General features: G+C 40.0%; 1 protein-coding gene across 1 annotated transcript in view; it reads left to right on the forward strand.

Annotated features, from left to right (window-relative positions):
* KIF15 (kinesin family member 15) overlaps positions 1–17879 on the forward strand; it is a 40876-nt gene that overhangs the window by 8063 nt on the left and 14934 nt on the right. Inside the window, exons 7-21 of the mRNA XM_082192960.1 lie at positions 98–277; positions 985–1194; positions 1357–1482; positions 2259–2381; positions 4527–4650; positions 6502–6593; positions 6898–7107; positions 8900–9077; positions 10463–10595; positions 10923–11064; positions 11655–11849; positions 12929–13036; positions 13336–13441; positions 14874–15039; positions 16372–16522. Coding sequence (XP_082049086.1) covers positions 98–277; positions 985–1194; positions 1357–1482; positions 2259–2381; positions 4527–4650; positions 6502–6593; positions 6898–7107; positions 8900–9077; positions 10463–10595; positions 10923–11064; positions 11655–11849; positions 12929–13036; positions 13336–13441; positions 14874–15039; positions 16372–16522 — 2244 coding nt within the window. The remainder of the gene's footprint in view (positions 1–97; positions 278–984; positions 1195–1356; positions 1483–2258; positions 2382–4526; positions 4651–6501; positions 6594–6897; positions 7108–8899; positions 9078–10462; positions 10596–10922; positions 11065–11654; positions 11850–12928; positions 13037–13335; positions 13442–14873; positions 15040–16371; positions 16523–17879) is intronic.

Raw genomic sequence — 17879 nt, forward strand, 5'->3', positions numbered from 1 at the left:
GCCTTCATAGTTGCTGTGAAAACCTTGTAATGACGTTAGAGGCCAGATAAAATTAAAACAGCATTTTCTGTAACACAAATGTTAATGTTTCTTATAGGCTGGTACAGAGAAGAGTTTTCTCTGCAAGTGTTCGTTTATTGAAATCTACAATGAGCAGCTATTTGACTTGCTGGATTCTGCCTCAGCTGGACTCTTCCTCAGAGAGCACATCACAAAAGGAGTATTTGTTGTTGGTGCAGTGGAGCAAGTGTTGACTTCAGCTGCTGAAGCATATAAAGTATGCTGTTTTGATAAGTAGAGGTAGACATCCTTGCATGTTGTAATAGAGGCAGCACTCATTGAAGTAGCAGTATTATTATTTGAAGAGCTTAACTAAAAGAAATAACTTGGGCTTCTTATGCTTGTTTTGTACCTTTTGCCCTTCAGCTCCCTTATGTTGGGCTATTTATGTTCTGCAATAAACACTCATTCCTGCAGCTCAGCTTCCAGTGCCCGGCGTGCAGAAGGCATGTGCAATGCATTAAGTGTGCATGAGAACTTTTCACGTTCGCCTTTCCAGCAGCAGAAACACTCTTGCACCAAAATCCACTCCACAAATTGGGCCTATCTGGAACAGTATTTCACAAGGTGTGAAAGACTGTCTCTGGAAGGAGAAATCATCAGCCTGGCTCATGTGTACATCAATATACACATAGGTACATCAAAAGTACAAGTATAAATTTTTTTAAAAAAAATAGGATGGGAGACTTGGGAGACCATGTTATAAATTCCTTTTGAACAGGGATGTGTAAAACATGCATCATTGCCTACAAGTAAGATGTTAATTTAACACTTCTTGCAGATTAGGATTAGAGGGGATCTTTCGTTAACACATTTAAGATTAGCACTACAATCCCAGTTGTGACTTCAAAATAGCTTAAGATAAAGTTGTTCAGCCTGTTCCATAATATATTGTAAATGCTACTCGTATCTTATTCTGACTAGGTGTTAACAACGGGCTGGAGAAATCGTCGCGTAGCGTCTACCTCAATGAACAGAGAGTCCTCAAGGTCTCATGCTGTTTTTACTATCACGGTCGAATCAATGGAGAAAACCAATGACGTTATGAATATTCGATCATCTCTGCTGAATTTGGTAGATTTGGCTGGATCAGAGAGACAAAAAGATACTCACACAGAGGGAGTTAGGTTAAAGGTTAGTGGCGAAACGGTGCCTTCTTGGTCAGTGGGAATTGGAGCATGCAGAAAAGGGTTAACTCCTCCTGGAGACAGAGTCCATACGCTTGTATAATGCATGCTCAAGCACACTTCACAGTAGCCAACTTGGCATTCACTTTTATTTTCTTTTTTGTTCTAGGAAGCAGGGAACATAAACCGTTCATTAAGTTGTCTGGGCCAAGTGATTACTGCACTTGTTGATGTGGGCAATGGAAAACAGAGGCACATCTGTTACAGGGACTCCAGGCTCACTTTTCTGCTACGGGTAATGTGTACCATTAATTTTTAGGACATTGGCTTTCAAAAGACAAAATGCTTTTGACTTTTATATTATTCAGATGTCTTACTTGCGGTATGCTGTCCTGGAAAATCAATGATTACAACAATCTGTTGTCGTTGGCCACATAATGCTAAGCCACAAAGTTTTGCTTATTAAGCTATTCTGTACACAAGCTGCATGTAGATTTACACAGCCAAAGAGTGTTTCCCTCGCTCCTCCTTCATACAAGCTAGTAAACAAATTGCAAACAGGCTACTTTAGTGTTATGTCTGAATCTGGAGTCATGGATTGTTTGATCATAATAAATCACGTGATAATCCAACAACAAGCTTTTGTCTAAAGCGGGCTAGCAATTGTGGTTTGTTATGGAGAAACAAGCCATGATTCCAGGTTTGGATATACTGCTAAACTAGCCCCTTTGTGGTTTCTTTACCTGCTTACGTAAGTATTCAGGCTGCTTGCACTAACATGCAGTATCATCATAAACCAAACATAGTGGCAATACATATGTATGTGGTGATATTAATCTTGCTTTAGAGCATCTTGTCACACTGTTCTATTGAAAGTGCCCCATCAGAATGTTAAGTCCTGAAGCAACACAGTCGCCTAAAACAGTGGTCTTACGAGGAGGGCGTTATCCTCCCCAAAACAAGGGTTAGTAGAAGAGGAAATAGTTTGTGTTCCTATAAACACTAGAATTAGTTAAACTATGTGCTTTTAAAAGTGCTGTATCTCAAAGTAATTTTCATGTCTTCAAACAGGATTCACTTGGAGGTAATGCCAAAACTTGCATCATAGCAAACATTAATCCAGGTTCCAGATGTTTTGGTGAAACCTTGTCCACCCTTAATTTTGCTCAGAGAGCCAAACTGATAAAAAACAAGGTATTTAATTGGGACAGAATATTACATTGGCTATTCAGTCACCTTATTTTTCTTCACAAATGTACATAGTTGTAAGCAATTTCTTTGTCTGAAAGGGTTCTTTGGCAGAAAAAAGGTTTGCTAAATCAAAATAAATATTGTGAGTATTTCTCATCTATTTCAACTCTTATAATACTGTGATCTTGCTAAGTCTTAACATTCCAGTCGTGAAACTGGATAGACCAACAGGGAGAGGGAGAGACTGCAGTTGCAGACATTTAACAAATACCCTGTCTCCTTCAAATTACTGAAAATTCTATCATTTGCTGTATTAGGAAATGGGTTGCATTCCTTTCTAGAATACGTGAGGTATGTTTCACATTTTTTAGCTGTATGTGCAACATACAATTCAATGTTAATTACATGAGATAAAAGTAACTTCTATTCACTTTGGACTTTTAAAACAGTATCAGACATTGTGGAACTTGTGTAAAAATGAAGAAACTGTCTGAAGTTCCCTTCTCGCAGTTCTCACAACCAAGACACACAAGCTTCCTGGCCTAGAACAACTCTCTGTGCTAAACCTTTACAGTGTGCATCTATTAAGAACTCCCAAGCTAGAAGAATCAAAACTGATAGGCAGAGCTATGTGCATCTTATGCAAACACGATTCACAAATTTATAAATGTGCATATGTGTACTATTGCTTCTGCCAACATCAACTTTCAAAGCCTTCCTGGGTTGCAAAGAGAAATAGGGCCATAAGTTAAGGGGGTGACGGTAGTGTTGGGTTTTTGAATACGTGCAGCGTCATACAGAGTCAATTAAGAGTTGGCCGACAGCCAAGGCCAAGTAAAGGAGTAAAATCTGCCTGGAGATATAGAGGCCTGGAAACAGCTCTACCATTGGTCGGGGTCTCTCACAGGCATAATGATTTATGGCCTACTGACTGGAATGTGCCACTGTATTCTGCTCTGGTCAGACCTCACCTGGAGTACTGTGTCCAGTTCTGGGCACCACAATTCAAGAAGGACACTGACAAACTGGAACGTGTCCAGAGGAGGGCAACCAAAATGGTCAAAGGCCTGGAAACGATGCCTTATGAGGAACGGCTAAGGGAGCTGGGCATGTTTAGCCTGGAGAAGAGGAGGTTAAGGGGTGATATGATAGCCATGTTCAAATATATAAAGGGATGTCACATAGAGGAGGGAGAAAGGTGGTTTTCTGCTGCTCCAGAGAAGCGTACACGGAGCAATTGATCCAAACTACAAGAAAGAAGATTCCACCTAAACATTAGGAAGAACTTCCTGACAGTAAGAGCTGTTTGACAGTGGAATTTGCTGCCAAGGAGTGTGGTGGAGTCTCCTCCTTTGGAGGTCTTTAAGCAGAGGCTTGACAACCACATGTCAGGAGTGCTCTGATGGTGTTTCCTGCTTGGCAGGGGGTTGGACTCGATGGCCCTTGTGGTCTCTTCCAACTCTATGATTCTATGTGTTAGTTGGGAGTTAGGTGTTAGTGTTGGTCAGGGTGTTGTCTACGAGTCGTGTGGTGAGAGAGCTAGTTAAAGATCCGTGTTCTGTTCTGTTCCTGTAAATAGTAACTTGAAGTCCACTGTATATAATAAACACCTATAAGTAACAAGTTACTGGTTCCTTCGTCGTCCATCCTGCCTGCAACCGATTGCTTTTGTGAACTCTGCGTATACTCTGCTAAGGTCTGGCTAAGCTCCTGCAACAGGTCAGAAAGTTGCAAAACACCAACAGGTAGCGAGAAATGGGGGTGGGGGGAGTCAGTAGTATTAGTCATGAGTAGGGGCAGCATGTAGGAAAACAGAAAAAGACTCCCTAAACTTGTTTCTGCGCCTTCACAAAGCAAACCTATACATTTTTCACTCCTCACATGAAGCCTTGCGTTAAGAACATGCTTTTCTAAAAGAAAAGAGAGCTGAGATCAGGGGGAGGCTAAATTCTACACCTGCTTTTGTAAATGCATAGAATATATGCTGCCATGCTAGTATCATATAGTCTTCTTTTGCAATATTATTTTCTTTTTAACCTATGATGTTTGAAAGTGAGAACAACGCATTTTAGTTGGCTTTGTCAGTAGGATTTGAATTATCCGATCATCAGGCGTGTGTGTTTCAATATTTTAAATTTTCTGTTTAAGGCTGTGATAAATGAAGACACCCAAGGAAACGTGAAGCAGTTGCAGTCTGAAGTGAAGAAACTGAAAGAGCAGCTTGCTCTGCTTAATTCAGGGCAGTCTCTGCAAGATGCTTCTCTACCTACAGGTAAAGCCTATCCCCTTTCCTCCCTTAAAACTGGTGTTTCAGGATGATTTGTTTAAGCACTCCATTTGTTTTCCATTTTAAAAAACCCCTCAATGTTTTTTTTTTAAAAAAACATGACTTTTGTACAGGACAAACTTAATTCATGCTCCAAATATATCGCAGAAGCAGAATGTCATAATAGAAGACTGGTTCTCTGTATGCCAAAATGGCACCTTCCACAAACACAAGAGCGGAGGTATCAGCAAGCTTCAGAGAACCAAAGTTTGCAGAACTACAAATAAATCTTTAGTGGGGGAAACCAAAACAGTCCGTTGAGGACTGAGTGTATTTATATTCTTACCAAACCTTCCAAATTGGTGACGGTGGTTTTCAAAGTCTCTCTCTTCCTGAGCTCCCATATTATCCTCATAATAACCCCATGAGGCAAGTCACCCAGTGAGCATCATGAATAAGTGAACCTGGATCTGTGCTCAGTAGACACAGAATTCTGGCCGGTGTTGGAGGAAGAGGGGGAAATGAGGTGGATAGAATGGTGTACTAGAAGAGAATATGACTAGTTGACTAGAATTCTGAACAGAAACATTCAATACCACAACATGTTATTGCAAGTCCCATTTTCAGATCACGATTTGGTAGAATCCTTTAATAGCTAACCTTTTGTTTTCACTATGGTTATTAACACAGAATTAAACTGTAGATGTCTATCACTACAGCTCTGACAATGCAGAAGCTTACAGTGAAATCCTCTGTATATTTGCTAGGGAGTAACAGTCTGATCGGGACGTGGGTGGCGCTTTGGGGTAAACCACAGAGCCTAGGACTTGCCGATCAGAAGGTCGGCGGTTCGAATCCCCATGACGGGGTGAGCTCCCGTTGCTCGGTCCCTGCTCCTGCCAACCTAGCAGTTGGAAAGCACGTCAAAGTGCAAGTAGATAAATAGCTACCTCTCCGGCGGGAAGGTAAACGCCGTTTCCGTGCGCTGCTCTGGTTCGCCAGAAGCGGCTTAGTCATGCTGGCCACATGACCCGGAAGCTGTACGCCGGCTTCCTCAGCCAATAAAGCGAGATGAGCGCCGCAACCCCAGAGTTGTCCACAACTGGACCTAATGGTCAGGGGTCACTATACCTTTAATGTGTGTAAACTGTAAATATCTATTACTACAGCTCAGACAATGCAGAAGCTTACAGTGAAATCCTCTGCATATTTGCTAGGAAGTAACAGTCTGATCTGTGCATGTCACCTTGAAAGTTAGTCTGGATCCAAATCTTTGGGACTAAATTACATTCGCAATTCCCATTCATTTCTATAGTTAATAAGTAACGAACATAGGCCGCAATTCTCCACCTGGAAGTAAGGCCTATTGAATTCAGTGGCATGTACCACAAGGTAGACATGGTTGGAATTATAACCATGATATTGAACCAAGCAACAATGTTTGTGAAACTTATCCTCAACTAAATGTGGGTATGATTGTTGCTTTAATGGCCAATTCTGTGCAAATGCAAGGATCCCAAATTCTGCACAGAGTCAAACTGAATCCTTTGGAACTGACTTCTTAGTAAACACATTTAGCATTCTTTTGTATTTCAGTTATGCTTAACTGAAATGTTCAACAAGCTTTTGTATTTAAACATTTTTTAAAAATATAAAAAACCCAAACCTCTTTATCCTGAATCTCTTTTAAATGCAGTTTTAGATAAGAAAGTTTAGCCATAATCATAAAATGATAATGTCTACTTCAGCTATAACATATTAAAAACCAGTGCTAAATATCTCAGTTGACACACAAAATAGACAAATAAATCTAAGGAAGTGTTAACCTAATGTATTTTGTTCTACATTCTCTCTAAGCTACCCTCACACGTGATGTGGGAAATGCAGATTATCTGAACCATTTTCTTGAAGCAATGCTGTTATTGGAAAAAGCTGAAAGTGAAAGAAAGGTAAGAATAGGAACACTATGGTATAGTGTTAGGAAAGGTCCAATTAACAAAAATATTTGCCCTGGAACAATAATTTGTCCCTTTCTTAAAAGTTGATCTAATTTATTTATATGGCTCCACGCACCCCAAATCAGTAGAACATAAATGTTGAGAGTGTGTGAATAGCAAATTAACATAAGTTTGTGCCTTCATTTAATGATTTCTGTTGATCACATCCAAGTGAGGGTTGGACAAGTATACTTTTCATTATGTATGTGTCATGATGCTATTGCTTCCTGCTTAATCGGCTGCTTTTATTTTCAAGATGCTGTTAGAAAAAGTTGCCCAACTAGAAGATCTCTGTGTCAAAAAGGAGAAGTTCATTCAGTCCAATAAAATGATAGTTAAATTCAGAGAGGATCATATAACTCGCCTGGAAAAACTACATAAAGAGGCTCATGGCAGCTTTTTGCCCAGTGAACAAGAGAAGCTCTTTGGGGAGCTGAAGGAGGAGCTGAAGATTCTCAGAGAACAGGTAGCTGTATTTTTGTTTAATGTATTACCCGGATCAGGCCAAACATATGTCTACTCCGGCATTCTCTGGCAAGCCAGATGCCCCCAGAAAGCACATTAATTGAGCAACAGTCCTCTTCTGTTCTTGTCTTCCTACATCTGTTATTGAGAAGTGTACTTCTCTAAACATGGAGGTTAGCTGTTGTGGTTAGTAGCCCTTAAAACCTCTACACACAAATTGTAAGTAGGTTTCTTGGCCAATGTACACAGCTGAACCAAAAAGAGACACACTTTTACGCTTTCCCGGGTATTAATCTTGGATGAAAAACTTTTAAGCTGATTTCAGCAGTCTTCCGTAACTCATGGATCTTAATTGATTTTGAAGGTTTTGCATTTCTTTTTATGGTTGTTGAGTTGATTTTATAATTTATAATCTATATAATTCTGAAAGCACTTATTGAAAATCAGCTTCTGTTTTTATTAACATATGTATTGACTTCAGCTGGATGCAGCAAACAATTTCATCCAAGCTAATCTGAACTACTTAACCAAGTATGTTCCAATGCAGAATGTTCCACAGAAGGATGTACTTGTGCATTTTATATTTGACTTCCTTTAGTAATGTTTTCTTTTGAAATGTTTCAAGACTGTTTTGTTTTGTTAACTTTGCTGCATTCAATATGCATTCTGTAGTTGGCCTCCTTTGTGATGTTTTCTTTTGAAATCCTTAAAGACAATATTTAAGGATTGTTACATATATTGTTTTGGATATACACTTTATACAGGATGAGTCTTTAAAAGGAGGCCCCATGGAACATATGTACAGTGTTGCCCCGCAAGACGAATGCCTCGCAAGACGGAAAACTCGCTAGACGAAAGAGTTTTCTGTTTTGGAGGTGCTTCGCAAAACAAATCTCCTATGGGCTTGCTTCGCAAGACGAAAATGTCTTGCGAGTTCCTGCGGTTCCCCCCCCCCTTTTTCTAAGCCGCTAAGCCGCTTATCAGCTGATCCGATAAGCCGCTAATAGCGCTAATCCGTCAATGGGCTTGCTTCGCAAGACAAAAAAACCGCTAGACGAAGATAATCACAGAACGGATTCTTTTCGTTTTGCGAGTCACCACTGTACTCTGTATCCACGGGGCCTCTTTTAAAGGACTCACCTTGTATTTGACTTTCTTCTGTAATATTTTGTTGTCAATTGTTTGGTTTGATGCTTTAATGTGGGTTGTAAACTCCTTTGAGATCCTTTTTCTTTTACATACAAAGTGGTATAGAAATGAAATTAATAATTATAATAGAATCAAATAGGACACAAGCCTTTCAGAAATGTCATGTGGGCCATAGTGTAAAAATGTGCAAGGAAAAGCATCACTATTTAAAGCAGATATGTGTAAATACAGTGGAACCTTGGTTTTCAAGCGTCTCAGAAGCTGAACGTTTCGGAACCCGAACACCGAAAACCCAGATGTAATTGCTTCCATTTTCAAACACGCCTCGGAAGTCCAACGGCTTCCAAGGCGCATTTCTCTATTTTTTCAATTGAATTCTCCGACCACCCACTGTGCCTTGGTTGTTGAACGTTTCAGAAGTCGAGCCATCTTCCGGAACAGATTACATTCAACAACTGAGGTTCCACTGTATTTAGTTTTGATGTTCGTTCCCTTTTGTGTGCTAGGAAACTTTTAAAGAGAGCCTAATAAAAGTAATCAGGATTTTTAAAAATTAAAATTTCCTGTACTAATATAGCAACACACCTGTTCAGGTTTTGAGGATTGTTTATATCATGAATTAACAGAATATGTGTTATGTTAAGGTGGAACAGCATCCACGTGTTGCAAAATATGCTATGGAGAACCATGCCCTTCGAGAGGAGAACAAACGACTTCGCTCCCTGCAGTCAGTGAAAAGTGCCCAGGATATTGATGCTCAGGCAATGGCCGAGTTGGAAAAAATATTTTTAGAAGCTTCAGGTAGAGAAAGCAATAAAAGAGGTATGAAAAAGCTGAAATACGTTTTTCATATATGAAGTTATATTTTCTTTAAAGGTTCTCTACTCTGATCTCATACTTAAAGCAATGCTGTTTTAACATTTTTCTCCTCCAAAGCAGTGCCCAATAAATTCACTGGCATTTTGTTTTCAGGTTTGATGGATTTTATGTCTGTTCCTTTGGAGGACGTTACTAGGCTGAATGAGTCATATACTGATAAACATTGTGATTAGTAACTGTGGCGGCAGTTCTTGTCAAGACAGACTGCTTCAAATGAACATACTGCAGTTGGGCTGATCTCCCTCTGCAATGCTTTCTGCATATTTTAAAAGGCAATTGTCTGCCTGGCATCATGTTGAAGATCTTGTGAATTAATAGGAGCTAGTTGCCGATAGAATCAAATTTTATGCATACAATGAAGGAAAGTTAGTAACGGCTGCCTGAAATATAGAACAGTAGAGTTGGAAGGGACCTTGAGGATCATTTAGTCTAACCCCCTGCACTGCAGGAATAGGAAGCTGTCCCAATACAGGGATCGAACCTGCAACCTTGGTGTTACTAGCACCATGCTCTGACCAGCTGAGCTATGCAGTTGCATAACCGGTGTCTGGCATAATATGGCCTAGAACAGGCATAGGCAAACTCTGCCCTCCAGATGTTTTGGGACTACAACTCCCACCATCCCTGACCACTGGTCCTATTAGCTAGGGGTGATGGGAGTTGTATTCCCAAAACATCTGGAGGGCCGAGTTTGCCTATGCCTGGCCTAGAACACGGCTGCACAGATGAACTCTGCACTATTAACTCCATCATGGGAAATATTTCCTTTGGAGATGGAATGTCATCACAGCTCCTTGCAGGAACAAAACTGATTCATTTGAACTTCCTACTATGAAAAAGCATTACTTAAAATATAAATATCCTAAGTTTTTATTTCACAAAAGTATTACAAGGTTTCAAAGAAATAATAGTAATTTTATTATTTATACCCCATCCATCTATCTGAAGGGAGTGTCTGTACGGGTGTGGGCATAGCCCATCTTACACTGCCATGTGGTATAACCTGGGCGTACTTACCGGCTGTTTCTGAGAACTAGGCTCAAGGCTATCGTATCAAAGTGAAAGCACACGCTGAGCACCTTTTTGACTTAATTAGCCAGTGGTGCAGGACAGCAAAGCTATAGATATAAAAAAAACACGTGACAATTGTTCAATATGCATTCAGAAACAAAATCCAATACATTCTGTAAAGAGAGCAATCTTTGATTTTATGCAAGTTTAAACATTAAAAAAATAAAAATCATTGCAGCTTTCATATGCTGCATGGACAGGTGAAGGTGTTCGCTTTCGCACATCTAAGAAAGCGTAAATTTTTAAATCCCAAACAGGTCAGCAGATGTGTTCTACCGCCTCGTCAACAGACAGCAGCTCTAGTGAAAAGCTGAAGGAACGCCTCCTCACTACACAGAGTGAACTGGCAAGTTCCAAACAGGAACATGAAGAATTTAAAGAGCTAACAAAGTAAGATGGATCTGCGCCCTAACATTCTTCCACGAAATACCCTTCCCTGAAAATATAAGCAGCTGTTTATCAAGGGCAAAATTCTGGTTCCAACCAGAATTTCTAAAACCATATTTCTAAAAGTATGGTTTCCTCTTGAGACAGAAGTTAAAAGCATCAACAAGCCTTGTATCTAACAAATGCGTGGGAGGAGTTTTTTTGGGATGTTTCCAATCTAAGCTTGAATCTTGCTGTGTTTTTCTTTTTTGGGATTTTTTTTTCTTAATGAGAGTCATTTTAATAAGATAACCATGTTTGATTTTATGATGCATTTGTTTCTTTTAACAGGAAAAAACAGATAGAGCTTGAGTCGGAACTTCTGTCTCTGCAGAAGGCGAACCAGCACCTTGAGAAAATTTTAGAGGCAACTAAGGCATGTAAACGCCAGGAAGTCTCCCATCTTAATAAAATACACCGAGAAACTTTAAAGGTATGAGGCTATGATAAGGAAAGCTAATTTAGCTGTTTAAAATAGAAGGAATGTTAATGATCTTTGTGCAAAAAGAAAATTCTCACTTAGGGAGTGCATGCATTAAAATCCATGTTTTATAATAGGGATGCACTGTTTCATAGATGAATGCTGTTTGAGAAAAATAAGGAAAGGAACCTGGAATTCAGACGTCTGAATGCTACAAAAGAGCTAAGGAGAGAGATTCAAGCAAACTGAAAGTGATTGCACTTAATAATAAAATAATAATAATAAATTTTTATTTATATCCCACCCTCCCCAGCTGAAGCTGGGCTCAAATTTATTTACATACAATTTGGGGTGATTTCCCCCTCCCTCAGCAACCCCATATGCTCTGTTCAGGAGGGCTTCCTAACCCACCAGAGAGGCAGGGGGCAGGAATAAGTGGCTGCAAGAGGAGGCAAGGCAGGAACATTTTCATCTCATGAAGTTCCTTAAGTTTACTTACCATATGACGCAAATCCTCTAAATTTACTTCCATGTTATTCCTGTATTTCTACCTATGTATATGGTGTGTGTGTTTAAAAAAAAAAAAATCATTTCTATTACAGAATATCGCTACCCCAACAAAGGCTTATCAGCTAAGATCTCGACTAGTGGCACGATTTACCCCTGAAACCTTGAGCCCGGAGTCTGTTGATATTCAAAGCTCAGGCGATAACGATTATATTTTTAATGAGCCCATGCCTCCTGAGATGAATGAACAAGCCTATGAGGCTGTTGCAGAAGAGCTGAGAGTGGCACAGGTGAAGTTTCAGGATGCAAAATGCAGATTTCTATAATTGTTTCATCAAGATGCTGTGAGCTAGGAGGTATGAGTTAAGTCAACAGTCTCAGGCAGATCTACAAACCTGTGGTGAGATTGCACTTGGAATACCGCGTATAGTTCTACTCGCTTCTGCTCAAAAAGAACTGGAAAAGGTTCAGAAAAAGGCAATCAAAATGATCGAGGGCTTGAAGTGACTCCTGTGAGGAAAGTTTACAATATTTTGGTCTTTTTGGTTTAGAACAAAGGTGTGTAAGGGAGGGACATGATAGAGGTGCATAAGATTTGGCATGGTGTAGATAGGAAAACGTTTTCCTCCCTCGTAATAGTAAAACCCAGGGCCATCTAATAAAACAATGTTGGAAGATTCAGGAGAAAAGAAGAAAATGCTTCTCCGCACCAGACATAGTTAAACTATAGAATTTGCTCCTGCAAGAGGTGGCGATGTCCACCAACTTGGATAACTTCATTTTATTTATTAAGTTGCTACTCTTCTTCTCAAAGAAGCTCAGAGTAGCAAACACCAACATAGTAAAACAATACCATTAAAAATAAATTTTAAAATATTTTAAGCATCTAAGCTAATAATTTCAAGGTTGCCAGGAACCTTTGAGCCATCTAATGCCTGGGTAAACAGTATTTTTTTTAATTTCTTCCTGAAAATTAATAATGAAGGAGACAATGGCTGGTTGCTAGACTAGATAGACCTTTAGTCTGATCCAGCAGGGACTACTTATGCTCAGATTTTACTTGAGTGCTTTTAGAAAATGCGTGCAAAGGCTGTTCAAATGAGAGAGCTATCTGACGCTGTTCATCTTTCTATGGAAACTTTCCTCTTTAGCCGTTTAGCTGTATTTGGACATTGGGATTCTGACTGCATTTACAATACAGTAAAGCTAGGGCTTTAGAACTCTTCCTGTAGATTTACAATGTATTTACATACCCCATAAGCTTGTGCAGGAATATATAAATGCATTAGAAGAAAATACTTAGTAGCGGCAAAGCAGTTGCTAGTACGATTATAAATTTGCTTAGTTTTCCCTATTTGTCCTGTTGCAGGAAGAATTAAGCACTCTTCAGATCAAACTAGATGCCGAAGAAAGTAAAACTGTAAAACTTCAGCAGCATATTAATAAATTGGAGCACCATTCTTCACAAGTGCAAGAGGTAAAAGAACTAGTGCAAGGACTCTTGTAGGAGGAAGCAGAAAGCTTAGCTCAGTTATTGTTACTATCTGACATAATACTTCATTATTTACTTTAACTGCATGCAAAGATTTTTCTTGAAGTGTCCATGGCTGCTTATACCATTTTAAGACTTAACAGAATCCAAGACTTAACCATCCAGTCAGAACAACAAGAGCCGGGCAATGTTCCTTTGTAACTTGTACATCCTAGGCATTCATACACATATCCATTATCATACTCAAGCACTCATTGTTTGACTTCTTCTTTTTCCAACTGAAGCTCTTTGCCTCGGAAAGAAGCAATTGGCAGACTGAAAAGCAAGGGCTTCTTGAAAAGCTAGACTATCTTGAGAAACAATACCAAGACACTCAGAGCAAAGCGGACAGTAAGTTTGGATAACAATAGATTTCTGCCTGATTTTTTACCAAAGATGTATTTTTTTTCTAGTACAGCACAAAACAGTCCCATTTTGTGCACTGTTTTTACTACCTTCATGTGACCAAAATGTATGGCTGAAAATTGTCTTTTGCTGAGATGGGGTAAATAGGTCCACTACCTTCATCTTTTCAAAATTAATTCAATTTTTCTGTAGAGCTATGGGTCACTGTTCTTTGTAGGTAACCCCATAGCGGACCATTTAGTTGTCTTTAGTCTGAAAATTGCAATGGAATGGGAGTCAGTGGGCACAGCCAATAGAATTGGGTGGAGAGAGGAAAATATGTTCCCCTAAATGGTAGAGAGATAGATGTTGCCTCCATGTATGTGTATGCATTTGTTGGAAGCTGCCATGCTGCTTTCTGGGTAGAAAGACAGAAAAGAATTTAAATCAATGAGAGTTATTGGGCTTCACTCAGAATTATTGCAGTGGTGCCCCGCAAGACGAATGCCTCGCAAGACGAAAAACCCGCTAGACAAAAGGGTTTTCCGTTTTTCAATGCGCTTCGCAAGATGAATTTCCCTATGGGCTTGCTTCGCAAGACGAAAATGTCTTGCGAGTCTTGTGATTTTTTTCACTTTCCCCCCCTTTTTCTAAGCCGCTAATAGCCTTTTAGCCGCTAATCCGCTAAGCCTTTAATAGCTGCTAATAGCGCTAAGCCGCTAATAGGGTTGCTTCGCAAGACGAAAAAACCGCTAGACGAAGAGAATCGCGGAACGGATTATTTTCGTCTTGCGAGGCACCACTGTAGTGCATTTGCTAAAGCTCTGAAATCTGCTATACACAGAGTCTGAGGCACACCATTAATCAGAAAAATCTGAAAAGAGGACGTAGGCACTTCTTTCTCTCAAAGCGTGACATTTCCCCTAGAATATCACATAGAATAGAAACAACCACATATGGAATGGAATATTGGGTTCTTGAAGATTGGTTGCTTCTCTAAACACTGCTAATAGTGGAGGAACGAATCTCTGCTTGCATAATGAATGTGCCTCAGCTAGTATGATAAAACAATTTTTATGGCAGTAAATGCTTTCTGAAGTATATGCTAAAAAGCACAGCTTAATCCCAAGTCAATACAACTGGACATGAAAAAGGGTTTGGCATCATTCCTTGAATTCTTTACTTACTGAAGTGCTTTTGTGATCTTCGTAGGGTTTTGCCTTTCATAGCTGCCCCAAATTTATAATTTGACTTTACTACTTACTGAGTATTTTTCTTCTGAAAACCAAGAATGGCTTTAGTTGGAACTTTCGCATATTTCTTTAGCTTTCAGGGAAGACTGGAATATTTGGTATTACATCAAGTGAATATTGGTATGTAATAATGGAATTTTTTACAAGTGCATTTTACAAGGATTTTGTTTGTTTTTTCCAAACAGTGTTAAACACTGAGGTTCGTGACTTACGAATAGTCCTGCAGTCTGCAGACAAGGATCTGTCTGCTGTAAAAATGGAATATGACCATTTCAGAAGGACTCAAGAAAAAGAAATGGGTGAACTCTCTAGCAGACATATGAATGTACAACTGCAGCTTGATAACGTAAGGTATGCCGTTATTTTAACAAAAGCTTCTTAAATACATGAGAATAAGGGCTATTTCAAACTTGATATATTTCCATATGAACAGCACCTCTGAATAAGAGAAAATGTGCACAAATGTCTCTGTGTAAGCTGCCACGTGTGGTGACTGCTGAACCATCTACATATGTCATGATATTCACATGAACTGCTGTCTCCTACACTGAAGTACCAGCTGTGTAATATTTTCAAGAGGAAGATTTGGTTATGTGCTATTCCTTTTACTGTCTCCTTGGTTTGTGGGGGGATTAAAATGCTAACTTCAAGTTCCACAGGCTCAAATTAGCAGAAGATTGCTAAAATAAAATGAACCTTACGGGGTGTCTATACAGTAATTTATTTCAACAATTGGGCTTATATTCACAAGAAACTATTCCTTTATCAGAAAATAAGCTAAGATGACAGTCTACATCTGATTTTTCAAGTTGTGTTCTAGGACACCTAGGGGTCCTTTGGCAACTTGTCAGGGACTTGCCAGTGAGAAGATCTGTAGTGGCAGAGAAATCTTCTCTTACACTGCACAGCTACAGGGGAGTCTGGCTGTGCTTTAGGGTATGTCCTCAATTCACATGAGGCAATTGTGAGGGTCTTGCCTTGTTTGACAGGGTACCTCCCACAAAATGGCCCAGAATCTGGAAATCAGTATTTGTTGAAGTAGAAAGAGTTCCTGGAAGGACATTGAAAACCACTGATTTTAGACTGCATCATATAGAAAGGCCTCCTTTTGGTCTATAATGGTACCTCGGTTTTCGGACATCTGTTGCTTAACGTTTCCATTTTTGAATGCCAAAAATCCAGAAGTAAATGTTACCATTTTCGAAAGCCCTTCGGAAGTTGAACGGCTTCCACTGTGTGTATCTATTTTTCACAATTTTCTCTACTGAATTGGCAGACCGCCCTTTGCGCCTCGGTTTTCAAACCTTTTAGAAGTCAAATGGTCTTCCGGAATGGATTATGTTCGAAAACTGAGGTACCACGGTATTGTGTAAAAAACGGATACCAACAGCCAGTTTAGTCTTATTAATTAGCTGCATTCTGGAAGTGGTGTTAGTCTTTTTCTGGCCTATATCAAAAGGATTTCTAGTACTTGAAAGATATAAAATATATCTGTATGATGTGACTTCACCAGTGTGCCTAGGTCTACTTGCTTTGGCCTCTTGCTCTGTATTTCTCTCTCCTCCAGCCGTCTTTTGGCCCCGCACTAATCCTTGAGGTGATGTACTAACTTTGTTTTGAAACTTGAAACGTGCAAGACAAAACCAGATGCATTATGAGTAATGTAATATTCTTTCACCGAAGGCTCGAATACGAAAACATTCTTGAAAGAAAGACAAGCCTGCAAGATGACTATGACAACCTGCAGGAAATACTGAAATTTGAGACTGACCAGCTAACGCAGCAGCTCACTGATAGCAAGCAAGAAACTGAAGCACTGAAAACTGAGCTTTGGGTAAGTAATGAATACGAAAAGGATTTCACCTTTAACTGTACATTGTATAGATCAGCATAATGAAAAGATTCGTGGCAGTGAGAAAGGAGCAAACTATCAATTTGCCCCAATCCCTCCACCTACTGCAAGATCGGATTGGACACATATAAGTGTAAACATTTATGCAACATGCATTACACAGGTGAAGACAAGGAGGGAGAGCCATTGCATTTCCAGGCTTCTACTTGTCTATCGGGACGCAGGTGGTGCTGTGGGTTAAATCACAGAGCCTAGGGCTTGCCGATCAGAAGGTCGGCGGTTCAAATCCCCGCGACGGGGTGAGCTCCCGTTGCTCGGTCCCTGCTCCTGCCAACCTAGCAGTTCAAAAGCACGTCAAAGTGCAAGTAGATAAATAGGTACCGCACCGGTGGGAAGGTAAATGGCGTTTCCGTGCGCTGCTCTGGTTCGCCAGAAGCGGCTTAGTCATGCTGGCCACATGACCTGGAAGCTGTACGCCGGCTCCCTTGGCCAATAAAGTGAGATGAGTGCCGCAACCCCAGAGTCGGCCACAACTGGACCTAATGGTCAGGGGTCCCTTTACCCTTTACCTTTACTTGTCTATCTGCTTCTAAGGAATACCTAAGAGAGTTTGTACTGGTCCAGTAAATGCTTCCGCTGCGCCACCAGCAACAGCTCTCTTTACAGAGCATTAATTAAGTCCAGTGCAGAGATTCTTGTTGCAGTACAAGCTTCAGAGTCTCAGCAGCAAAGAAATAACGACACAGGGAAGCCTGTCTTTCCAAAGACAGGTTTATTGCAGAAAGATAACAGAAACACCTCCGGAGCTTTCGGACATTTTGCTTCACGCCCCACAACAGGCAGAGAAAACAAACACTCTTTATATACTGAGCAACTTAACAACTTAACGAGCTTGACTACTTAAAGTTACATGACATTGCTAACTTGCCAGCGTCTTAGGTTTCACACCCTAACAATACCCTCTTATGTTAAAACAGCTACTACTGTCACAGGCAGTTAATTCTTTGGTGGAACTGAAGATGAGCCTATGTATTTCTGCAAAAATTCACTAATTCTATAAGCTTGGCCTTCAGAACAAATTTCCTTCACTGACTTCCTGTCTAAAGCTTTTAGAAGCTCTGTGTTCACCCTGTGTTAGATCAGACACGGGTGCAGGGGCTGTATCTCAGCAGCGATTTGGATCCTTATGAAATTGCTCAGGGTTTTTATCAACAAATAAACCCCCTAACTGCCCTTGCAATGACTGGCAAAATGAGGGAGCACACGCCAGGACTGGCAGCCTTGCGCTGCTGTCTCATTAATGAGGCTTTCCTAAGGTTAATAATATTATATATTTACT

Source organism: Podarcis vaucheri (assembly GCF_965113315.1).
Source record: "Podarcis vaucheri genome assembly, chromosome: 12".
Lineage (NCBI taxonomy): Eukaryota > Metazoa > Chordata > Lepidosauria > Squamata > Lacertidae > Podarcis > Podarcis vaucheri.